Consider the following 27,270-nt stretch of genomic DNA (forward strand, 5'->3'; position numbering starts at 1 on the left):
TTAATTATCATTAAATCCTCGTTAGAACCTTCAGCAATTAGTCATTAGTAATTAAGCTCTGACGCTCAAGAGATCCAACCACGATGGACTCAAAGCTGCACCAAATCCTCTCAGATGTTCTGATGATGAGAGCTTCATCATGCATTCACACCTCAGCTTCAGCTCACAGACAGATCACCTTACATCCTCCCCAGCAGTGTATTCAAGAGAGCAGCTCTAATGTAAACGTATTCTATCCTGATATCTCCCGAGCTCCAACTAAACGTTGGCCCTGCTCCTAACCACCTCGCACAATCTTCCCAGGGTCCCAGGGGCCACTTTTTAATGTGAGAGCATATAAAGCACAAACATGATAATATTAGCATGAATTTAACTCACACTCTTAAACAGACCAGCAAACACTGATCGACCACACCAGAGCTTTGGGTGCAGATTTCATATCGTGAACATCAGAGAGGTGAAATTTATTTTGCTTTCTAGGTTCAAAACACAAACCTGACCTACACACGCACACACACACACACTCTCTCACACACACACTCTCACACACACACACACACTCGGACACACACCAGTTTGATGACAGATCAGAGCGGGTTTACACTCTCAGGTCTCATTAATTTGTGTGTTTTTCAGAAGCAGCACTTTTTTGAACACATGTATAATTCAGAGGTGAAGCTCAGATGATTTCGGTCCTCAACCGGAATCTGAACTCAGAGGCACAAAAACAAACAGGAACTTGAATTCCTTTCAGCTCCGCCCAAAAACTCTCCAGGTCTCGAAAACTCTCCAGGTCCAGGAGTCGCAGGAGAAGGAGGTGCAGGAGGAGGAGGAGGTGCAGAAGAAGGAGGTGGAGGATGAGGAAGTGCAGGAGGAGAAGGAGGCTCAAAAGGAAAAGGTGCAGAAGGAGGTGCATGAGGAGGAGTTGCAGGAGGAGGAGTCACAGGAGGAGAAGTAGGCACACAAGGAGGAGGTGCGGAAGGAGGAGTTGCAGGAGGTGCAGAAGTAGGAGGTGCAGGAGGAGGCACAGGAGAAGGAGGTTCCTTGTTCCTAATCCCACCAGTGTGATTTTATACTGAACCTGAATGTTCCTGTCACCGGATTAGCCACATTGCGGTGTGTTCAGTTAATAAGAGGACGCATCTGGAATGATGAACACGTCACAGCGTTCCTGTTTCCTCCACCTGAACCCCCAAAGTTTGGAGGAGTGCTCTGGAGTGGAGCTAATCGGACCCGTTAAATCCCATAATGCACCACAGCAGTATGGCAGGAGGTGACGGGTACACAGTACACACCTCGGCCTTGATCGTGAGGATTGTACTGCAGCTTTCCACATGATTTTAAAGTGTGCATGCGGGAATCTGTGTGTAGGCAGGACCGATGTTGGACAAGACGACTCCCAATTCATCCCAAAGGTGTTTAGTGGGCTTGAGGTCAGACCTCTGTGCAGAACACTGATGTTCTTTAACATGTTATTTATTATTATTATTATTATTATCATTATTATTATTATTATTATTATTATTATTAATATTATTGTTATTATTATTATTATTATTATTATTATTAACTATTATTAAAATACTATTATTATTATTATTATATTTATTATTATCATTATTATTGTCATTATTAATTATTATTATTATTATTATTATTATTAAAATATTATTATTATTATTATTAATTATTATTAATATTATTAAAATACTATTATATTATTAATTTATATTACTACTATTATTATTAAATATATTGTCATCATTACTGTTATTACATGTATATTATTATTATTATTATTATTAATAATAATAATAATAATAATATATATTTTTAATTATTATAAGATATTTTTTCTTATTTTATTTGATATTATAATTTTATTACTTTTTTATTTTTTTGCACTTCTCTTCAGAGCTATAAATTCAGAACTCCGAGACCTTGCTGCTCTTCCCGTGGGCACGACTGAACCTGTTTTCATATATTTTTTCATATATATAATTATTTTTTCATATATATGTATCTGGCGTAGCTGTTAGAGCAGGAAAATAAAGAGTTTTTTTACCATCTCGCTCGGTCAGAAACATCCAGGGAAAAAAATCTCAGTAGTCAGAAAACGGAACGCACTTCATTCCAAAATCAATATGTGAGAGAGAGAGAGAGAGAGAGAGAGAGAGAGAGAGAGAGAGGCGCTTCGGCGTGCAGCAACTTCTGAAGGCCTTTCTCCACTTTCTCCAGACTCGTGGAGCAGCCAGGCGTGTGTGTTTGCTTCTATACTCGCCAATTACGCCGACAATTTCCATATTCTCGCTACATTAACCCCGGGGAGCCGGTGAACGCAGCACACGCCGCCGTCTCCCTGCCGGTGCAATACGAAGCGAGCAGGACAGAAACACTGATTTAAATTACCCACAACACACCATCACACACTCCTAATGTGTAAGTGAACGCGCCTCCCGCACGTCCGGGGGGCCAGGCGAGGGGCAGGGGCGTCGTAGCCGTCTCTCCGGACGTGTGCGTTTCCATCAGCCGTTATTACTCGTTAATCTGCTCGTTAATCAGCGTCACTCGGCTCCGACACTCATGTTTATTCAGCGCGGACGAACCCGGGCGGGTTTATTAGCTCTGAGCGCTCGCTAATAAAACACCTCACTCAAAGATGCTAATTCTGTTAGCCGCACGCACTTATACGCTAATATGCTTTTGTTTAAGTGGTTCTTGCAGAGCTCCGTATCCGAGTAATAATTAAAAGATCAAAAGAAAGTTCTGGAACCTGTAAGAAGAGTGACCAGGTCAATTACAGCTGCAGATCTTCTCTATACGTCTCTATAAACTTTGAACAGCTGGATTGAGGCGGTTTATCCCACTCTTCATGACAGATCCACTAAAGCTCTCTCTGATTGCATGGTGACCATCTATGAGCTGATGTTTTCAGGTCTCTCTACAGATGTTTAAGGTGGTTTTAAGTCTTGGGCCATTTAAGGACGTTCATAATAGTTCACCTTTGTGGGAACTGTGTGGACTCGTCCTTTGGTTCCTTTGGTTCTGGAACCTGTAAGTGTTCTTGTCAGAGTGTGAATTAAACTGGGAGGGGTCACTTCATATACTAGCTAACTAACGATCCCCCGAACTGTTGTTTTACCCCCTTTTTTTCCAAGTATTAATTATGAGGGTCAGCCAGTGTTCCCCTCAATCCCCCCTGAAGGTTGAGAACGTGTCGAGGACAGAGCCAACGTTCCACACATGGTAAGAAAGTTCTGGAACCTGTGAGAGAACCGCCTACGGGCAGAGCCTGAGGAAAAACAGATGATGAACCCGTTAGCATGCAGAACTAGCCACACTCATCGCCACGCTTATCGCGAGTTATTACGCTTCCTTAGCTGCGCGTCACCTTCCGTCACGGTTCCTCAGAAGAAGTCCATTGACGTGAACTCGGAGCTCCTGCTCTGACCTCACGAAGACGGCGAGGGATCGGATGGTGGCACTTCAAACACTTTATCGTGACTTTGTCGGGATGAAAGGGAATCTGGGGCATCACACGGCGCTGCGCCGCCACGTCCTGAGAGAACCGGCGCCGGCGGAGATGAAACACAAAGCCGTGTACGCCCAGATGTACCGGGGATGAGGGTGCAACCGAAGCCCTGCGGGGGGGATATTTATAGCCGAGGTCTCCGGGAAGGTCGAGCTTCAGACGCTGATGAAGTTCTCTCTGGGCGTCGACCGGCAACTTTTACCGAGCGTCCTGAGCACCGGGAACCCGTTCAGGAACCCAGACGTCCTTCAGAACGGAAGCGCTAAGCCATCTGAACCGGAAGGTCATGAGTTTTTGCTCGTTGGTATTCGGAGGGAAGCGTTTTCTGAAGGTCGTGGGTGTGAATAATCCCACAGCTCACTCTTCACCCCAATTCCAAAGAGTTGGGACTAAAACATCAAATGTGAGTAATGAAGACGGTTGAGGGCCTTGCCGAGTGGCAGAGTTGGGATTTGAACCCTCAACCTTTCGATTGACAGCTCAAAGCTCCACCCACTAGGCTCCCACTGTCCTAACGAAAAGGTCGATGTTCTCCACCCGCATGAGCAAACAGTACAGCAGTCTAAAGCACAAGTGGAAGGAATTGAGTGGTTTCACCGTCTACCGTCCATAATATGAGGAAAAGATTCAGGAGAGTTCTAGGTGAGGAGAGTTCTGGGGAAGGGTTTGAGACTAGGAGCAATATAAAAACCACCTAGCAAAGCCCTAGCAACCACATTAGGAACCGCCTGGAATGCCAAAGAAACTATAAAAATCACTATATACAGGAACACTATAAAAATCACCTAGCAAAGCCCTAGCAACCATCTAAAGAACTTCCTGGGGTACTATAATAAACACCTAGCATTACCCTGAAAACCACCTAGCAAAACCCTAGCAACCACATTAGGAACTGCCTGGAATGCCAAAGGAACACCATAGAAACTACTAGGAACACTATAACTACAACTACCACCAGGTAAAGCCCTAGCAACTAACTTAGGAACCGCCTGGAATACCAAAGGAACAACCCAAAAACCACAGGAACACTAATAACCACCTAGCAAGGCCTAGCAACCACCTCAGAAACCTCCAGGGATACTATAATAAAACACCTAGCAAAACCCTAGCAACCACATTAGGAACTGCCTGGAATACCAAAGGAACACCCTAAAAACCACTAGGAAAACTATAACAACTACAAAACCCTAACAACCACCTAGCAACATACCAACAACCACCAGAGATTCCACAGCAAACATCTTAAAACTCTATATTAAGAGTATTAATTAGGAGGGACAGCCCCCCCCCAATCCCACCCGCAATTCGAACCATCTACCGTCCATAATATAATGAACAGATGTAGAGAATTGGGAAGCCTATGTGTGTAGGGCAGCACCGAAAAACCAGGATTAAATACTTCCATTCCTTCAGAAGTCGCTGGATTAAAACCTGATACGGTTCCTTCAGAAAACACTCGTCAGTAAACACGGGTCACCACTGCACCCACACACACAGATCGACAACACCCAGAAACGCCGCCCACTTCTCTGGGCTCAAGCTCATCTCAGATGGACTATCAAATTTGGGCCAAAGAGGATGAGGGGGCGTACGCTTCCAGACGTCCTCCTCATTCCAGCAAGGCAATGCCAATCCACCTTCTGCACGTGTTACAACATTTCACCTCCCGTCCCAAATATCTTGGAAAGCGTGATTATATTTTGTGATTATTTTAATCCACCCACCAGGCAGAAGATGTGAGGTGGAGGAACGGCGCTGCAGGACTCGGAGGGTTTCCCGCTTCTTTAATGACGTCCCTGAAGGAGAGCCGACTTCCTTTCATCACCGTCAGCCTCCTAATTCAGTCGCTTATACAGACCAGTGGCTTCCGTCCAAATATTTATCTCTCATTAATCAGCCTCCATCTGATCGTCTCTCCTCTCATTCTTCTCATTATTCTCTTTCTTCTCATCGTCGGAGGACTTCCTCAGACGTGACGCCGAGCTCCCATCCCCAAAAACCAGGAGGAAACGATCGAAAGAAGAACAAAGGGGCGGGCGCAGCTGGAATGCTTTGATCTGTCATTTATTTATCTGCTTCAGACAAAACAAAATCATCACAAGAAAAAAACAATAAAAGCACGATTCACCTCCTAAATAATCGTTCACTTACCCAGAGTCCAACAGCAGTGTGCTTTTCACTAGGGATGTCCCGGTCTGATCTCAAAGATCGGAATCGGGGCCGATCGAGGCATTTTTTAATTGATCGGTATCGCCTTTACTAATCCCGATCCTGATCCCGATCCTGATCCCGATCCTTCGTTTTACGTCAGCATGTGGGCTGTGTGGAAATACTTTAAACTGGAAAGTGAAAGGAGTCCAGCGGTGAAGTGTAACGTCTGCAGTGTGAGCGCTTCACCAGGCGGTGGGAGCAGAGCTGCGTTCATTACTGTAGAATTTAATCCCAGTATGAAAACTTCAGGACCAGAACACACAGCTGTTACCAGTTTACGTGATACAAGACTGAACGACGTCTCGGTATCGAGCGCTCTGATTGGCTTAGTTATGTAACCCAGCGTGGTAGTGATGCACTCGCTTAATAAAGAAATAAATACACGCTATATTCACTAATCGTCGGGAGCATTAACATCTTCTTCTGTTACGGTACCGAATAGCGGACAGCTAGAGTCGTCGCGTTAGCCGAGCACGCTATTCCATGCACTATGGAAGCCCCAAAGGGTCAAAACACACTCACTTCGCATAGAAACGTCCATCAAACCATCGTCACAATACAAGCACAGAAGAGTCTGTTACAGTTACAACATGCATACAAGTACGGTGGCTCGTAAGAAACAACCCAGATATCATTTAACAACTTTTACTGACCCAGAGTCTGACAAAGAAAACAGAAAGAAACTTACCAGCCTGGATACCATAGCAACCAGCTAGCAACACCCTAGGAACCGCCTTTAATACCTTGAGCAATAACCTGGAACACTACAGCAGCCATTCAGCAAGACAGTGACAGCAACACCCTGCAAACCACTTGAACATTATATGAACCACCTAAGAAAACCCTAGCCACCACATTTGGAACTGCCCAAAATATCGGGGGAAACACAGGGGAACACCCTAGGAACCACCTTTAATATCCATAGCAACAACCTGGAACACTACAGCAGCCATTCAGCAACACGCTATAGAACACTCGGAACACTGGAACGACCATTTAGCACAACCATAAGAACCATCATAGGACCTTTAAGGGACACACTGCAAACCACTAGGAACATCACACCAACCACCTAGCAACACCCTAGCAACCACATTAGGAACCGCCTGAAGTACCAAAAGAACACCCTGGAAACTACTAGGAACACTATAACAACCACCTAACAAAACCCTGGCAACCATCTGGGATGGGAACATAGCAACCACCTAGCAACACACCAACAACCACCAGTGATACCACAGCAACCACCTTAAAATGCCAAAACATTCACCGAGCAAAACTCCAGCAGTCGTCTAGCAACAGCCTAAAAATAGCAGTAAGTTGCGTAAGCTGCAGAATCACTCTGGATGTTTCAGGACGTCTCTGCTTCCACTCTTATTTATTTCAGCGCTCAGGCTAAAACAGCGCGCGGAATCCTCCTGCGATTCGGTCAGAATGTGAACAACAACGCAGCAATAAAAAACATATCAGACGTTTAACGGAATCTGACGAGTTCCTCTCCCCGGGCTCCGAGAGCGAACCTCGCCACGGCGTCTTTAATAAAAAGTACAGAACTGCACACGGGGCACCAGCAGCTCCCAGCAACATCGTTTATCCTGTCGCCGCGTGATAGATCCACGCCCGTTCTGGGGCGTGTTCCAGACCCACCACGTCCCTGACCTACGAATACGTAACATCAAGCCTTGTGATCTTACCAGGGGGGTCAAAAGATCAAAGAAAGAACATCAGAAGAAAACAAGAAAGAAACTCATCACCCCGGATACCATAGCAACCAGCTAGCAACATCACTGATAACGTTATTAGTACGGCTGTCACGCGATTAATATTTTTTATCAAGATTAATCGCGATTAAAGAAACAAATTAATCGCAATTAATCGCTAACTAATAACTAAGCACAATTTAAACAGTTATACACATTTTTTATTGCAAGAACGTGTTTACCAATAAAAACATTAATAAAATTATGATTGAATTATTAAATCTAAATTATCTTTAGAAAGCCAGATAATGCCTATAGAGTTAACAGCTCCCATCTTTCAGCCAGTTATTCAAAATAAACAGACAGACAGACAGACAGACAGACAGACAGACAGACAGACAGACTGACTGACTGACTGACTGACTGACTGACTGACTGACTGACTGACTGACTGACTGACAGACAGACAGACAGACAGACAGACAGACAGACAGACAGACAGACAGACAGACAGACAGACAGACAGACAGACAGACAGACGATAGATAGATAGATAGATAGATAGATAGATAGATAGATAGATAGATAGATAGATAGACAGACAGATGATAGACAGACAGACAGACAGATAATAGATCGAGACAAATCCGTGCTCTGACCAAAGATGATATTAAAGCATCAATTAATAACTGTAATCTCCCCCCCACAGTCTAGTCGTGTCCAGTTCCCCTGATTGCTCCTCTATACTGATTCGACCCCTCACCGCTGACTGAGGACGCCTCTCAACGGACATGCGCCCCCTCCGGCACGTACAGTCAGTACAGACTGCATTTTTCACCTGCACGAGTCGAGTTCATACACAGACGGGCACCGTGTACGGAGGGCCACACCCCCATCAGCATTATTCCTCAGCCCTGTGCAGGCGCCATCAGTCAGCCAGCAGGGGCCGCCGACGCACCGGTTATGGGTCCCCTATGATCCGACTTTCTTACCCTCTAACCCTGAACAACAGCCGATCGTTGTTCATGCAGCAGCCCAGTCGGAAAGGCAGAGCTGAGATTCGATACGATGTATTCCAAACCCCGACTCTGGTGCGCTAGCGTACTTTACTGCTGTATTTTAACACTTTTTGAAAATGATTATTTAAAATACCCGATATTTCGCAATATGTAGCAGCAGCAGCAGCTCGAGTCATTTGTAACTCACGACGCAAACTGGAGAAAGAGCCGTGTTATCACTACAGTATAAACACAATGTTACTGTGTTAAAGCAGCACAAATTACCACAGAAACACACATTTACGTGGCACAAACAGCCCAATAAAAATCGTTTGATTAAAAATTTTAATCTCAATTAATTTTTGTAATTGCGATTAACGAATTAACGACAGCCCTAGTTATTAGTGATTAAAACTGGACTGTCCAGCCCAAAGCTGGAGTTCAGTTCACCCTGCAGCGTGAGTGAATCTACACGACGTCCTCCGCTGAGCTCCTCCGCGCTAACACGGGCCGGATGATGGAACCTGAGATGGACGCTTCATCGTTACGGAGGATCTAATCACCGCGGGGGGGGGGGGGGGGGGGGCAGCGGGCGCTGCGGAGACGGTCGCCGTGGTGATGTCTGATCATCATCTCATTCGGGAAGAGATTCAGTAACATTCAGAATCTGACTGATTTTTTTCTGACTTTATTCTCGGACCCTTGGTTATTTCAGTTATCAGTTTGGGGAAGGCCCTCACCTGTTCCAGCATGAGTGTGCAGAAAGCCAGCTCCATAAAAACCCAAAATCCACAAACGGGAAGGGGGGGGGGGGGGGGATTCATCTAATACACGGAGATCTGGAAAGAGATGCAAAACAAGCTCATCATCAGGCGTCCAGATACTTTTGGCCTTATAGTGTTTGTTGCAACCAGGAGCTAGATTACCAGAGCAAGGACCTGAAACACCATGGCAACCGCCTACTATACTACAGAAACACTCTGGCAACAACCTGAAACACCGTAGCAACCACCTACTATACTACAGCAAACAGGCAGCAGCACCCTGACAACAGCCCAAAACAACATAGCACCATAGCAATCTGAAACACTATAGCAACTATCTACTATACTACAGCAACACCCTGGCAACAACCTGAAACACCGTAGTGACCACCTACTACACTACAGCAAACATGTAGCAGCACCCTGGCAACAACCCAAAATACCATAGCAACCACCTTCTATAGTACAACACCACCCTGGCAACAATCTAAAACACATAGCAACTATCTACTACACTACAGCAAAACCCTGGCAACAACCTGAAACAACTTGAACCTGAAGCAACCACCTAGTATACTACAGAAAACAACACCTTGGCAACAATCTGAAACTCTATAGCAACCACCTACTGTACTACAGCAACACCCTGGCAACAATCTAAAATGCCTTAATAACCAGCTGCTTATACTACAGGTTACAGCAACAGACTGACAACAATCCGAAACTCAACCACCTAAAATACTACAGCAAGCAAGTAGCAACACCATGGCAACAATCTAAAATGTCTGAGTAACCACCTGCTCATACTGCAGCAACACCCTGGCAACAATCTGAAACACCATAGCAACCACCTAAAACACTACAGCAAACAAGAAGCAGCACCCTGGCAACAACCTAAAATACCATAGCAATTACCCAGCAACACATTAACAAACACTCAAAACACCAAAACAACCACCTACTAAACTACAGAAAATGAGAAGCAACACCCTGACAACAACCTGGAACTCCACATCGTCCACCCTCAGTGGTTAAAATACCACAGTGACCACCTAAAACACAATATAATACTATAGAAACTGCAACACCCATCTATCAACACCCAACACACAATACTAGAGAACTGCATGAGCTGCAGAACCACGTGACCAAATATTTTTTGGTTACTATATTTACTAATATATTAGATTTAGTATGAAATACACTCATTTTTTCCCTGTTAGCTTTTACACGCACAGCAATGTCTCAGCAATGCATCATGGGAAATAAAATCCTTCCTTTCTGACCCCACTTCAGATCTGAAACTGTTTTAATGGGTTTTAATGGCTCCTAGGAGACAAAGGCCCATTACCCACAATGCACCGCTAACCGTGCGTCTCTGTGAGGAGCTCAGCAGGGTTTGGATGTGATGACGAATCTCTGGGTCTGTCTGGATTTTAATGAGAATAATTATGATCTCCAGAAGATCCTCCACCTTCAGCTCCAGTGTGTGAGGACACGCCGGCCTCCAGCTCTTATTAGTCCTGCACTCGTCAGTTATTAACCACAAACCACGTACAAGAAGATTCATCGTTCATAAGCACTTAAAGTGATTAGAAAAGCATCAGAATTAAACAACAACACACAAAATCAAATCAGAATTCATTCAAAACCGCCGCTATAAAACAATATAGAATCTATAGAGTGAAAATAAAGGAGTAGATATATTTAGGACTTATAGGATTCTGAATTATAGGGGTGTGGAATGATGAGACCCTGAGAGGAAAATAAGAACTGTAGCCTGAGAATATATGCAGGACTTAACATTAAAACCACCTCCTTATTTTATCAGCTCCACTTACCATATAGAAGCACTGTGTAGTTCTACAATTACTGACTGTAGTCCATCTGTTTCTCTACATGCTTTGTTACCCTCTTTCACCCTGTTCTTCAATGGTCAGGACCACCACAGAGCAGGTATTATTTAGGTGGTGGATGAATCTCAGCACTGCAGTGACACTGACATGGTGGTGGTGTGTTAGTGTGTGTTGTGCTGGTATGAGTGGATCAGACACAGCAGCGCTGCTGGAGTTTTGAAACACCTCACTGTCACTGCTGGACTGAGAATAGTCCACCAACCAAAAACATCCAGCCAACAGCGCCCCGTGGGCAGCGTCCTGTGACCACTGATTAAGGTCTAGAAGATGAGCGACTCAAACAGCAGCAATAGATGAGCGATCGTCTCTGACTTTACATCTACAAGGTGGACCGACTAGGTAGGAGTGTCTAATAGAGTGGACAGTGAGTGGACACGGTGTTTAAAAACTCCAGCAGCGCTGCTGTGTCTGATCCACTTGTACCAGCACAACACACACTAACACACCACCACCATGTCAGTGTCACTGCAGTGCTGAGAATCATCCACCACCTAAATAATACCTGCTCTGTGAGGGTCCTGACCATTGAAGAACAGGGTGAAAGGGGGTAACAAAGCATAGAAAAACAGATGGACTACAGTCAGTAATTGTAGAACCATAAAGTGCTTCTATATGGTGAGTGGAGCTGATAAAATGGACAGTGAGTGTAGAAACAAGGAGGTGGTTTTAATGTTATGGCTGATCGGTATATATTTATATATACACACACACACACCTGCTCTGCTCTGTGCCCATGTTCACGTCTCGTTTCTATAATCTCAGGCGTGGCACCGCGCCCGGCTAAATGAGACGCCACCCTGCAGGATTTCATCAATAAACCCCGAGCTACAAATTTACACACTAATGTGAAACGGTGCGGCGCCTCCGAAGTGCGGTGGAGGGATTTAATATCGCTGAGCTTAAACCTGCACACGCCTCCGCCACTGATCCACGTCCAGGGTCATTCTGAGGATTCAGCAAAAAAACAACGACGACATGGAATATTAGCGGCTGTGAGGAGGCAGAGCGGCATCCTGAATACACGCGGGCGCTCGCGGGCGGTGGTGACCTACGCTAACACACGGCCGCTGATCCGGGGATAAGAATCCCAGACCTCAACCCTATATAACGACTTTGGGATGAATTGGAACGTCTGCTGTGAGCCAGGCCTGTTGGTTCGCCTCAGAAATACACAGTCTGACCAAACGGACACCAAGTTCCACAGGCGCACTCCGAAATCAGCTGATTAGCGCCGGGACCGGGAGCTGCGCGGTGGCGCTGTGCCAGGCTCATTGTAACTCCTGAGTAGCGGCCGGTCGGGCAGCGCTGAAGGCGTTTGTGTCTTTGGTCGCGTCCTTCGACACGCTAAAGCGGCACAAATCGATCGGCCTCACTCCGGAATCCTGATGGAGCGCTCATTAGCGTGAAGGCATGCTAACGTCCCTAACGGCTAAACCAGGCTTCAGCTAAAGAACCCTCATTACAGATGTGTTTACATGGGAGTGTGTGTGTGTGTGTATGTCTCTGTATATAGAGGTGTGTGTATATGTGTGTGTGTGTGTATTTAGATTATAAATGATGGTGTTTGTGTATATATACTGTGTGTGTGTATGTATAAGTGTGTGTGCGTGTATAATAAGCGTGTGTGTGTGTGTGTATATATATAGTGTGTCTATGTGTGTGTATGGTGTGTATATAATGAGTGTGTGTGTATATAAATGTGTGTGTGTGTGTATAATGTGTGTGTGTGTGTGTATAATGTGTGTGTGTATAATGTGTGTGTGTATGTATAAGTGTGTGTGTATATACAGTATATACAGGGGTTGGACAAAATAACTGAAACACCTGGTTTTAGACCACAATAATTTATTAGTATGGTGTAGGGCCTCCTTTTGCGGCCAATACAGCGTCAATTCGTCTTGGAGATGACATATACAAGTCCTGCACAGTGGTCAGAGGGATTTTAAGCCATTCTTCTTGCAGGATAGTGGCCAGGTCACTACGTGATGCTGGTGGAGGAAAACGTTTCCTGACTCGCTTCTCCAAAACACCTCAAAGTGGCTCAATAATATTTAGATCTGGTGACTGTGCAGGCCATGGGAGATGTTCAACTTCACTTTCATGTTCATCAAACCAATCTTTCACCAGTCTTGCTGTGTGTATTGGTGCATTGTCATCCTGATACACGGCACCGCCATTGGATGCACATGGTCCTCCAGAATGGTTCGGTAGTCCTTGGCAGTGACGCGCCCATCTAGCACAAGTATTGGGCCAAAGGAATGCCATGATATGGCAGCCCAAACCATCACTGATCCACCCCCATGCTTCACTCTGGGCATGCAACAGTCTGGGTGGTACGCTTCTTTGGGGCTTCTCCACACCGTAACTCTCCCGGATGTGGGGAAAACAGTAAAGGTGGACTCATCAGAGAACAATACATGTTTCACATTGTCCACAGCCCAAGATTTGCGCTCCTTGCACCATTGAAACCGACGTTTGGCATCGGCACGAGTGACCAAAGGTTTGGCTATAGCAGCCCGGCCGTGTATATTGACCCTGTGGAGCTCCCGACGGACAGTTCTGGTGGAAACAGGAGAGTTGAGGTGCACATTTAATTCTGCCGTGATTTGGGCAGCCGTGGTTTTATGTTTTTTGGATACAATCCGGGTTAGCACCCGAACATCCCTTTCAGACAGCTTCCTCTTGCGTCCACAGTTAATCCTGTTGGATGTGGTTTGTCCTTCTTGGTGGTATGCTGACATTACCCTGGATACCGTGGCTCTTGATACATCACAAAGACTTGCTGTCTTGGTCACAGATGCGCCAGCAAGACGTGCACCAACAATTTGTCCTCTTTTGAACTCTGGTATGTCACCCATAATGTTGTGTGCATTGCAATATTTTGAGCAAAACTGTGCTCTTACCCTGCTAATTGAACCTTCACACTCTGCTCTTACTGGTGCAATGTGCAATTAATGAAGATTGGCCACCAGACTGGTCCAATTTAGCCATGAAACCTCCCACACTAAAATGACAGGTGTTTCAGTTATTTTGTCCAACCCCTGTATATATACAGTGCCTTGCAAAAGTATTCAGCCCCCTTGAACTTTTCAACCTTTTGCCACATTTCAGGCTTTAAACATAAAGATATGAAATTGTAATTTTTTGTGAAGAATCAACAACAAGTGGGACACAATCGTGAAGTGGAACGAAATTTATTGGATATTTTAAACTTTTTTTAGAAATAAAAAACTGAAAAGTGGGGCGTGCAATATTATTCGGCCCCCTTGCGTTAATACTTTGTAGCGCCACCTTTTGCTGCGATTACAGCTGCAAGTCGCTTGGGGTATGTCTCTATCAGTTTTGCACATCGAGAGACAGAAATTTTTGCCCATTCTTCCTTGCAAAACAGCTCGAGCTCAGTGAGGTTGGATGGAGAGCGTTTGTGAACAGCAGTTTTCAGCTCTTTCCACAGATTCTCGATGGGATTCAGGTCTGGACTTTGACTTGGCCATTCTAACACCTGGATACGTTTATTTGTGAACCATTCCATTGTAGATTTTGCTTTATGTTTTGGATCATTGTCTTGTTGGAAGATAAATCTCCGTCCCAGTCTCAGGTCTTTTGCAGACTGCAACAGGTTTTCTTCCAGAATGGTCCTGTATTTGGCTCCATCCATCTTCCCATCAATTTTAACCATCTTCCCTGTCCCTGCTGAAGAAAAGCAGGCCCAAACCATGATGCTGCCACCACCATGTTTGACAGTGGGGATGGTGTGTTCAGGGTGATGAGCTGTGTTGCTTTTACGCCAAACATAACGTTTTGCGTTGTGGCCAAAAAGTTCGATTTTGGTTTCATCTGACCAGAGCACCTTCTTCCACATGTTTGGTGTGTCTCCCAGGTGACTTTTTATAGATATCTTTGAGAAATGGCTTTCTTCTTGCCACTCTTCCATAAAGGCCAGATTTGTGCAGTGTACGACTGATTGTGTCCTATGGACAGATTCTCCCACCTCAGCTGTAGATCTCTGCAGTTCATTCAGAGTGATCATGGGCCTCTTGGCTGCATCTCTGATCAGTCTTCTCCTTGTTTGAGCTGAAAGTTTAGAGGGACGGCCGGGTCTTGGTAGATTTGCAGTGGTCTGATACTCCCTTCATTTCAATATGATCGCTTGCACAGTGCTCCTTGAGATGTTTAAAGCTTGGGAAATCTTTTTGTATCCAAATTCAGCTTTAAACTTCTCCACAACAGTATCTCGGACCTGCCTGGTGTGTTCCTTGGTCTTCATGATGCTCTCTGCGCTTTAAACAGAACTCTGAGACTATCACAGAGCAGGTGCATTTATACGGAGACTTGATTACACACAGGTGGATTCTATTTATCACCATCAGTCATTTAGGTCAACATTGGATCATTCAGAGATCCTCACTGAACTTCTGGAGTGAGTTTGCTGCACTGAAAGTAAAGGGGCTGAATAATATTGCACGCCCCACTTTTCAGGTTTTTATTTCTAAAAAAAGTTTAAAATATCCAATAAATTTCGTTCCACTTCACAATTGTGTCGCACTTGTTATTGATTGTTCACAAAAAATTACAATTTCATATCTTTATGTTTAAAGCCTGAAATGTGGCAAAAGGTTGAAAAGTTCAAGGGGGCTGAATACTTTTGCAAGGCACTGTATATATATAGTGTGTCTATATATACAGTGTATCACAAAAGTGAGTACACCCCTCACATTTCTGCAGATATTTAAGTATATCTTTTCATGGGACAACACTGACAAAATGACACTTTGACACAATGAAAAGTAGTCTGTGTGCAGCTTATATAACAGTGTACATTTATTCTTCCCTTAAAATAACTCAATATACAGCCATTAATGTCTAAACCACCAGCAACAAAAGTGAGTACACCCCTTAGTGAAAGTTCCTGAAGTGTCAATATTTTGTGTGGCCACCATTATTTCCCAGAACTGCCTTAACTCTCCTGGGCATGGAGTTTACCAGAGCTTCACAGGTTGCCACTGGAATGCTTTTCCACTCCTCCATGACGACATCACGGAGCTGGCGGATATTCGAGACTTTGCGCTCCTCCACCTTCCGCTTGAGGATGCCTGAAAGATGTTCTATTGGGTTTAGGTCTGGAGACATGCTTGGCCAGTCCATCACCTTTACCCTCAGCCTCTTCAATAAAGCAGTGGTCGTCTTAGAGGTGTGTTTGGGGTCATTATCATGCTGGAACACTGCCCTGCGACCCAGTTTCCGGAGGGAGGGGATCATGCTCTGCTTCAGTATTTCACAGTACATATTGGAGTTCATGTGTCCCTCAATGAAATGTAACTCCCCAACACCTGCTGCACTCATGCAGCCCCAGACCATGGCATTCCCACCACCATGCTTGACTGTAGGCATGACACACTTATCTTTGTACTCCTCACCTGATTGCCGCCACACATGCTTGAGACCATCTGAACCAAACAAATTAATCTTGGTCTCATCAGACCATAGGACATGGTTCCAGTAATCCATGTCCTTTGTTGACATGTCTTCAGCAAACTGTTTGCGGGCTTTCTTGTGTAGAGACTTCAGAAGAGGCTTCCTTCTGGGGTGACAGCCATGCAGACCAATTTGATGTAGTGTGCGGCGTATGGTCTGAGCACTGACAGGCTGACCCTCCCACCTTTTCAATCTCTGCAGCAATGCTGACAGCACTCCTGCGCCTATCTTTCAAAGACAGCAGTTGGATGTGATGCTGAGCACATGCATTCAGCTTCTTTGGACGACCAACGCGAGGTCTGTTCTGAGTGGACCCTGCTCTTTTAAAACGCTGGATGATCTTGCCCACTGTGCTGCAGCTCAGTTTCAGGGTGTTGGCCATTTTCTTGTAGCCTTGGCCATCTTCATGTAGCGCAACAATTCGTCTTTTAAGATCCTCAGAGAGTTCTTTGCCATGAGGTGCCATGTTGGAACTTTCAGTGACCAGTATGAGAGAGTGTGAGAGCTGTACTACTAAATTGAACACACCTGCTCCCTATGCACACCTGAGACCTAGTAACACTAACAAATCACATGACATTTTGGAGGGAAAATGACAAGCAGTGCTCAATTTGGACATTTAGGGGTGTAGTCTCTTAGGGGTGTACTCACTTTTGTTGCCGGTGGTTTAGACATTAATGGCTGTATATTGAGTTATTTTGAGGGAAGAATAAATTTACACTGTTATATAAGCTGCACACAGACTACTTTTCATTGTGTCAAAGTGTCATTTTGTCAGTGTTGTCCCATGAAAAGATATACTTAAATATTTGCAGAAATGTGAGGGGTGTACTCACTTTTGTGATACACTGTATATATAAAAATGGACTGATGACGTCACCTCAGAACTCCATCCTACTTCAGAGCAGCCTCCACTCTTCTGAGAAGGATAAACACAAGACCTCAGAGTGTGTCTGTGGGGATTTGTGCCCACCTAGTCAAAGCAGTATTTCTGAGGCTCACAGCTGGCAGGGTTTTAAGCTGGTCCAGGTGTGTTTAAATGATCTGATTATTTTATAGAACTTTTATTATCTTTTACCACCAAAGAAACCAGCTTTTTCCAGAATCACCTTGCCCTCGGCCATCCACCCCACCTCTGAGGTACCCGATCGTGTCTGTATGTAGACGCCCGACCGGCCGACAGCACCACTGGAGATTCGAACCCTGGATCCAGCGGTAGTGGGTTAGTGTGATTTACCACCTCACCACCCAAACACCACATTATACAAATTCATTTAATTTTAATACAAAAATAAATATTTGTATTGTTTTAAAATCACATATAATAATTTAATATTTTTTAATATTAATATATAAATACATTTTATTTGCATGTAAAATACATTTTGATTATTTAAAAATAAATAAATAAGTAGGTACATTTATTGAATTATATTTTTAAATAAAAACTTAAATAATTAAATGTATTTTTAAATGAATATATTTTAATGGTTATAACAATATAAACATATAAAAATATAGAAATGAATATACATTCATTATGTATTTGAAGTTTTTCTACAGATAAATAAACACATTGTGTAAATGCAAATGTACATATATTTATTTAAATGCAAATATATTTATTATATTCTAAATAATAAATACATTGTTTTTTATATTTTAAATTAAATTAAATTAAATTAAATTAAATTAAATTAAATTAAATTAAATTAAATTAAATTAAATTAAATTAAATTAAATTAAATTAAATTAAATTAATTTTATTTTAATAGTTTTTTACCTTGCCGGATACAAACATTGTTTCTCTCTTTATGAAAATAATGAATATTTATTGCTGGAAAAAAAAAAGAAAATCTAATCTTTGATTCATTTATCGTCTGGCTGTAACTGGTTGTTCTGTCTCTGAACTAAAATAACAGAACAATTTTATCATTTAATAATTTTATTTTAGCAGCGATGGTGGAAGAAGGATCTGGTTTTACTCTCAGGGTTTGAGTTTGAAGCTCGGTGAGGAAATAAATCTCTAAGCGTGTTTATTTCGGGAGAATAAGAGGTGCAGGTGTAACCTACTTACAAAAGAACACAGTGCACATTGTTCCCTCGTCCAAAAACTTTAGGAGATTTACATTCTTAAATGATGAGCGGACGGTCTGGGAAGCGGGGGCGGGTCGGCATTCTGTCTGGTGTGTGTCACTGGACCTACTGCGACCCTGACCAGGATGAAACAGAGGAGAACATCCAACACGAGCAGCTTCATGGATTGAGGTTTCAAACTCGAGCAGATCAGGTGCACACAAGCCTAAGATCACCATGAGCAATGCCCATCGTCTAATGGAGTGGTTACCAAGAGTTTAGGGAAGGCCCTGCTTCTGTTCCTGCATGTGTGTGTGTGCACAGGCTGACCTCAATCCCACCAAACAGCCGTGTGATGAATTGGAACATCAGCTGGGACTGAATGGAAGCAAATTCCCACAGTCACACATCGAAACATTAAAAAATACCCTAGTCACCTGTGGCCGGAGGTCTGGAGGAGCTTCTCTGGTGCTTGGTGGGAAATGTATTAATTCATTCTTTGATCTTGACGGACGTCGCCACATGAACAGTCTCTAGCTTGAGGTGTCTTGAAGGAAGCACGTGTCAGCCGCCAGCCGTCTATCAAATAAAACAAAAACCCCGGTCACCCGGACGGTCGGCGTCTCACACGCCGCGTAAACGAGCGTAATGAAATGAGACCCGCCCGGGCGCTAAATTGACTCATCCATTTGGACGTTTACAAGCCGTGTGGCGTCACGAGACCGCCGGAATCTCCCGGGATTCCAGTCCAGCCCCCCCGCTGTGGGTGTTCCCATTCGTCTCTAATGAGCGCGTCTGATCGATCGCGCCGCCAATCGAACGCGGGAGCTTTGTTTAGGAAAGTGCAAGTGTCTGCTGATCTCAAACAATGACAAACAGAGTTTATCATCGCCGTCATGTCATGAAAACCAGACCTGCAGGATTAACGTTAGAACAAAATGGTCCAGGTCCAAGATACCCAGGAGATCCTGATGATAAACCTTAATTAACAAAGAATAAGCGACGACCAACGTGGAACGGGTTCTGTTCCAGTTCCTGGAACCAAAGAACTGCAGGTTTTTCTGCAGGTCGTAGAGGAACATGAACGTCTCCTTATCATGAATACTTAATAAAAACAAACATCTGGAACAGCAGCACACATCCTCACAGATAATCTCCGAACTCCGCCGGCTTCTTACTGCTGTTTACTTCCGTTGTGTTGTGCAGCGCCCTCTGCTGGTGGTGCATCCTCGGTTCTGATTAAAACTGGTGCAAATGTGAACATGGGCCGGTTCTCTAAGTAGCACCAAGGTTCTGAGGAGCCTGAACGGAACCAGTTCCAGAACCAGAGTTAGGAACTTTTGCCCGTTCATCTACTCATCCACTCATCCGTGCATTCATTCATTCATTCAGTGATTAAACGGACGTCTGAATTCATTCTTATTTTTCCTGATTAATTTCATCCAACCACTTCATCCTGGTCAAGGTTGTGGTGGGTGCTTTACTAGGGGTACGAAGTGGAAACACACTTGTGTGTTTATTTAATTGATTTTGATGGATGACTGGATCGATCCTCAGGTTCATTTACTCGCCGCTCACACTTTCACGTTTACTCATGAGCGGAAGGTGCTGTCGACCGGGTGGGCGGGTCGGCATTCTGTCTGGTGTGTGTCACTGGACCCACTGTGACCCTGACTAGGATGACGCTGTGGCAAAACATCCAACACGAGCAGCTTCATGGATCGGGTTTCCAGGCTCAGCTCGAGCAGATCAGGTGCACACAAGCCTAAGATCACCACGCACAATGCCCATCGTCTAACAGAGTGGTTACTAACAGTTTAGGGAAGGCCCCGCTTGTGTTCCTGCATGTTTGAGATAGAGGAACTCGAGTGACCTGTACAAGCTGATCTCAATCCCACCGAACAGCCGCGTGATGAATTGGAACTGGAACGTGAGCTGGGAGTCAGACCCGGCTCTTTCTGCTGAATGGAAGCAAATCCCCACAGTTACACTTTGAAACATCAAAATATATCTAAGTCATTTGTCCTCATGTACTCATGCGCTCATCCGTGCGGACGGGAGGACGGACTGATGAACGGATAAGTTCATCCGTTCATCTCCGTACTGGTGTGTGATGGAGGTCAGTCAGGTTAAAGGTTGGTGCTGTTACTGTTCCACCAGCTTTCTGATTTTCTGGTTTCCATTCCTGCTCCTCCTCCTCCTGCTCCTCCTCCCCCTCCTGCTCGGTGCTTTAATTAAAGTGATGAATGAAGTTTGAACTGCTCCGCGGTGAAGGAGTGAAACCGGATGGCAGCCATCAGTCCCGCATAATGATGCGCAGCTAATGACGGCGTGCGGCGCCCGAATCAGGTTCATATTCACCCGGCCTGCTGGGCATGGATGAATGGAGGAATTGATGATTTGAGGTGTGTGTGTGTGTGTGTGTGTGTGTGTGTTTGACACGTGCAGCAGTATGAAATAAAGCACAAATTACGCACGGAACGGAACGGAACGGTTTCGGAAAACAGTTCACATGATGGAACGATGCGTGAGACGCGCGCACGGGAGGCACGCGTGCACGCGCGTGCAGGCACGCACATCTATACATCTACTGTATATATGCATATATACTTATATATACATTTATATATATATATGTACACGCACGCTCGGTGTAACGTATGCGCAACCGTGCATGCGAATGAAAATGCGCAAAAAGGGAGACGTTCATTTTCTTTCTCTTTTACCGCATTCTACTGCGCAACTGCGTCTCTCTCTCTCTTTTGCGCGCTCTCGCTTCCTCTCTCTCTCTCTCTCTCTCTCGTGCACGCGCGTTCCCCTGGTGCGCGCACACACGCGCACACACCTGTATCCTCGAGCGGGCGCATTGCTCGCTCCTCTTGCGCTTCTCCTCCGTTTTTTTTTTTGGAGAAACCGGGACCTAATTTGCGCATTTTATAAACATTTACATATCTTTAAAATCAAGCGCATCACGGATTGATTCTGTCTGCACGTTCGGACGCGATGCGGATCAGAAACTGGATGCAGCGCGATCCGAACCGCGATTCGAGATCCTGATATACGAGATGAATAAACATCCAGACTGATTATCATTGCGATTATTATTATTATTTGTTTGTTTGTTTATTTTTGCGCATTGGGATTCTATCTGTGTGCATATTTGTGGTGGATCGATCGCTCCTCCTGCAGCTCAGCAGAGGGAGTCAGATGCAGCACGATCGTTTTTTTATCCTCTTTTTTTTCTTATCTTCTTGGGTTTTTGTTTTTTTTGGAGGGGGAGAAACGCCGAAGCAAGTCGGGCCGAGCAGGATGTGAAGATGTGAGGATGTAAGGATTGCGCTTTTATTTTGCATCATTTCTTTTCCTTCTGTGTGTGTGTGTGTTGCGATGCATTGGGATTTCAGAACCATGGGAGGACGGAGAGCCCCCTTCCTGGAAGGATTTTTGCAAAATAAGATGCGCAAGGTCACCGATCTGGTAAGATCCGTGAGAAATGATAACAAATAATCGACGACGTCTGGTTAAACTGAGGTGACTGGCATGGATCTAAGCACGAGCGCGAGAACTGGCACCCTGACAGACACCCCCCTTGTGTAGTTGTTTTCTCGTCTGGGATAGCGGGGATGAGAGGTCGGCGCTGAGACAATGTTGCTCTGGATCGTCTTGCTGGAGGCGGCTCTGTGCGCGGCGACCGGCAACGTGACCAACGACGTTTGCAAGGAGGAGATCTGCTCGTGCAGCGCCATCGAGGGCGACCTGCACATCGACTGCGAGAAGCGTGGCTTCAGCAAGCTGCAGCACCTGACGGGTCCCAGCTCGCAGTTCTACCACTTGCTGCTGCACGGCAACTCTCTGTCCAGACTCTTCCCCAACGAGTTCGCCAACTTCTACAATGCCGTCAGCTTGCACTTGGAGAACAACGGCCTGCACGACATCGTCCCCGGCGCCTTCCTGGGGCTGCAGCTGGTCAAGCGCCTGCACATCAACAACAACAAGATACGCTCCTTCAAGAAGAACACCTTCCTTGGCCTGGACGACCTGGAGTACCTGCAAGCCGACTTCAACCTTCTCCGAGCCATCGATCCAGGCGTTTTCCGCGACCTGAGCAAGCTTGAGGTCCTGATCCTAAACGACAACCTCATCAGCGCGCTTCCCGTCAACATTTTCCAGCACGTTCCCATAACGCACCTGGACTTGCGCGGGAACCGGATTAAGACGTTGCCCTATGAGGGAGTCCTGGAGCAAATTCCAGGCATCGTCGAGGTCCTGTTGGAGGACAATCCGTGGGACTGCAACTGCGAGCTCCTTTCGTTAAAACAGTGGCTGGAGAACATCCCACAGCGGGCACTCGTGGGTCACGTGGTCTGCGAAGCGCCCGCACGTCTCCAAGGCAGCGAGCTCAACGAGACCTCCGAGTCGGAGCTTTGCCCTTCCAAAGACGGCGCAGATACCAGTCTAGTAGCGCCCCCTACTCAGGACGAGATCGCCGACCTGGATTCCCGTCCCTCCCCCACAGGGACGGCGTCCACAGTGACCGAGAAGAACGGCCAGAGCAACAAGGGACGCCCCAAAGCCAGGGAAAACTGGCAGCTCAAGATGCCCACGGCAATGGCGACGGGGACGAGTGACGTCACGTGTCCACAGACTTGCTCGTGCAAGCCAATCGGCGCCATTCAGGGACTCGGGGTGAACTGCGAGGGGAAGAACCTCGAGAGCATCGTGAATCTCAAACCTGCTCCTTTAGGAGCGCACGAACTGAACCTACGTGACAATAACATTCACGCCATGAAAAGGAACCAGCTTAAAGGCTACGCCAACCTGAACCTGCTGGATTTGGGCGGGAATAATATTAAAAGCATCGACAACGGGACGTTCCAGAACCTCAGCGAGCTGCGATGGCTCTACATGGACAAGAACTACTTGGATAGCGTCGTGCCGGATATGTTCGCCGGACTCCAGAATCTGGAATATCTCAGTTTGGAATATAACGACATCCAGTCGGTCGTAGCCGGCGCGTTCAGCTTGATGCCCAGCCTGAGGGTTTTATTCCTGAACAACAACCTGTTAAAGACTCTACCCGCGGACGCCTTTAGCGGAATCTCCTTGTCCAAAATCAGCCTACATAACAACTACTTTACACACCTCCCGCTGGCCGGCGTGTTGGAGCAGCTCAACTCCATCATCCAGATCGACCTGCACGGGAACCCCTGGGATTGCACGTGCAACATCGTCCCGCTGAAACAGTGGGCGGACAGAATGGCGTCGGACGTGATCGTCAGCGACCTGAAATGCGAGTCGCCCGAGCAGTTCTGGAAGCAGGACTTCCGCCGGATACGCATGGACCTGATCTGCCCAGAGCTTTACGAGCAGACCTCGCCGAGCTCCTCGGCTAAAAACGCGTCCGGGACCGCCGGGGCGGAAACGGACACGGGGGCGCACCCGGGGTCCTACCCGCAGCCGAGTCGGGTCTCCATATCGGTCCTGGTGCCGGGACTGCTGCTGGTTTTCGTGACCTCGGCGTTCACCGTGGTCGGGATGCTGGTGTTCATGCTGCGGCACCGCAAGCGCTCCAAGCGGAGAGACGGGAACTCCTCGGCGTCGGAGATCAACTCTTTGCAGACGGTTTGTGACTCGTCGTACTGGCACGGCGCCTCCTATCACGCCGATCAGCGGAGCTACGACTGCGCCGCCCACACGCTGTCTGATAAATAGAGCCGGGACGAATCCTGCGTTCGAGTGCATCCTGGTGGGGGAAAAGAATCCTATTTTTCTGAGACGTGCACCCACGTTAAAACGGATGCCGCTGTAAAATACGTACCTCGACCGGTCTGTGTTCCTGTTCCCCCCTTCCCCGCCCCCGTGCTGAATCGGAACTCCGAACCTGAGGACCTGAGACAGGCGCACGGCGGGACGGGAGAAGCATGAATGTAGTGTAAATAATCACCTGTAAAATATCTGCATGATCCGAGCCGCATGGTTTCGAGTCCGGGAACCAGACCGCCAGACGCCGAGTCCACAGTCCCTTTGGTGATACGTATAAATACCATAAATATATAAATATATCACGTATATCACAAAAAACAAACAATATATACAGTTAATATATAAAAGTGCCATTTCTGCGGGGGGTTTGTGGGACACGAAGCCGGATTTGTATTTGTGCTTTTGTTTCTGAGCTGGAGGATTTTAATGCATGTGGGATGATTTCTGTTCCTGATCTGTTTTACCCATCATGATGATGACGACGATAACCACGATAACGATGATGATTATTTATCTCTATTTTTCCGTGCCAGCCTGGCAGACTGGCGCTTTCATTTCCTCATGAATGTATTCCGTGTTTGATGCACTGTGCCAGCTCTTGTTTTGGGGATTGGGGAACATTCAGATCGTTTGGATTATTTGGACGATTTAACGGAGCTCATTTCTTCTGTTTTATTATTATTATTATTATATTATTATTTTATTTTTGGTCTCGTATCTGAGCTGCGGATTCTTTCATGTGCTCACATCTCATCTTAAAAAATAAATAAAAACGAACAGAGACAAGGTCGGAAGTTTACGTACACTCGTAAGGAACGTGCACGTGCATGCATGTTATATTTATTTATTTAATTATTTTTAATTCCTCATCACTGATCACAACCAAATACAGATGCTGACTTCTGTGTGTCCATATAAATAGGGCTAGTTTAACTCTGCCCTGTAATAAAAACATACAACTGTGGCCTATTTGCCAAAACATGAAGGGAAACCACAACCTAATCCAGGAGCTCCAAACATGTGAAGCTTGCTCGACTGTGGACAGTCTTTTCTGGCTAATATGAACATAATTTCAATATTTCAAGGCTTAATTACACTCACTCACTTTCTTATGTGTTACTGTGTGCGCAAGGCACACAGTAACACCCTGGACGGGGCGCCAGTTCATCACAGGGCAGATACACATACACACCCATTCACCTACAGGGCAATTCAGTGTCTCCAATTCACCTCACTTGCAAGTCTTTGGACTGTGGGAGGAAACTGGAGCTCCCGGAGGAAACCCACACAGACACGGGGAGAACATGCAAACTCCACACAGAAAGGACCCGGACCGCCCAACCTGGGGATCGAACCCAGGACCTTCTTACTGTGAGGAGACAGTGCTACCCACCGAGCCAGCGTGCCGCCCAGAGTGCAGACAATAATATAATAAGTTTAACTTAACCTTACTGTAAGAAAATAAAATGTTAAATATATATATATTTATACAATTAATAAAATAAATGCTTGCCAGGGTATGAAGGAAAACCCCAAACTAAATGTGAAGCTCGCTTGACTGTGGACAGACTTTTTTTTTTCCTCATATGAACATAATCTTAAAATGTCAAGGCTTAATTACAGTAAAATAATTAAATAACAATTAAAGTAAATAAATAATGTTTTTATTTATTTTTCTAGCTAAAAATGTAAAACAGTCACTGCTGATTTTTGTTAAATATTTAAAAAAAATTAATCATGCTGTAAACTTATTATTTTATTATTATTGTTATTATTTTATGTGGATTATTTTGTGCACAAAGATTTTTTATTTATTTAAACCTGTCGATTTTGGTCTTAATTTAATGGAGTTTCTTTTATTTCTATCTGATTTTGTTTTGTGGTCTGTTTTTATTTATTTATTTTAGGATGCAGACAATAATATAATTAATAAATGTAACTCCACGTTGTTATAAGGACATAAAACAGCGGCCTGTTTGCCAAGACATGAAGGGAAACCACAAAGTAATCCAGGAGCTCCAAACATGTGAAGCTTGCTCGACTGTGGACAGACTTTTTTTGCTAATACTTAATTACAGTAAAAATAAAAATTAAAAAAAATAATAATTAAAGTAAACAAAATCGATGCTGATTTTTGTTTAATATCTACAATTTGTATTTTAATCAGTCTATTATTATTATTATTATTTATTTATTTATTTATTTTATGTGGATTATTTTGTGCACACAGATTTCAAATTTTTATTTAAACCTGTTGATTTTAGTCCGAAATGGTGAATAATTTGGGTATAAACAGGAAGGATGCAGACAAAAATATAATAAAAATAAATAAATAATATAATAAATATGTTTAACTTTACCTTGTTACAAGGACATACAACCGCAGCCTGTTTGCCAAGACATGAAAGCAAATCACAAACTAATCCAGGGGCTACAAACATGTAAAGCTTGCTTGACTGTGGACAGCATGTTCTGTATTTATATATATATATATATATATATATATATATATATATATATATATATATATACAGTGTATCACAAAAGTGAGTACACCCCTCACATTTCTGCAAATAATTAAGTATATCTTTTCATGGGACAACACTGACAAAATGATACTTTGACACAATGAAAAGTAGTCTGTGTGCAGCTTATATAACAGTATAAATTTATTCTTCCCTCAAAATAACTCAATATACAGCCATTAATGTCTAAACCACCGGCAACAAAAGTGAGTACACCCCTTAGTGAAAGTTCCTGAAGTGTCAATATTTTGTGTGGCCACCATTATTTCCCAGAACTGCCTTAACTCTCCTGGGCATGGAGTTTACCAGA

The 27,270-nt window shown here is 44.8% G+C and overlaps 1 protein-coding gene across 1 annotated transcript; it reads left to right on the plus strand.

Annotated features, from left to right (window-relative positions):
* The first annotated feature begins 21,902 nt into the window (after positions 1–21,902).
* Positions 21,903–25,214, plus strand: LOC134328669 (SLIT and NTRK-like protein 1). The gene has a single exon (XM_063009834.1). The coding sequence runs from the start codon at positions 22,318–22,320 to the stop codon at positions 24,382–24,384; it is 2,067 nt and encodes a 688-aa protein (XP_062865904.1). The 5' UTR covers positions 21,903–22,317; the 3' UTR covers positions 24,385–25,214.
* Positions 25,215–27,270: the final 2,056 nt, after the last annotated feature.

Source organism: Trichomycterus rosablanca, chromosome 15, assembly GCF_030014385.1.
Source record: "Trichomycterus rosablanca isolate fTriRos1 chromosome 15, fTriRos1.hap1, whole genome shotgun sequence".
Classification (NCBI taxonomy): Eukaryota; Metazoa; Chordata; class Actinopteri; order Siluriformes; family Trichomycteridae; genus Trichomycterus; species Trichomycterus rosablanca.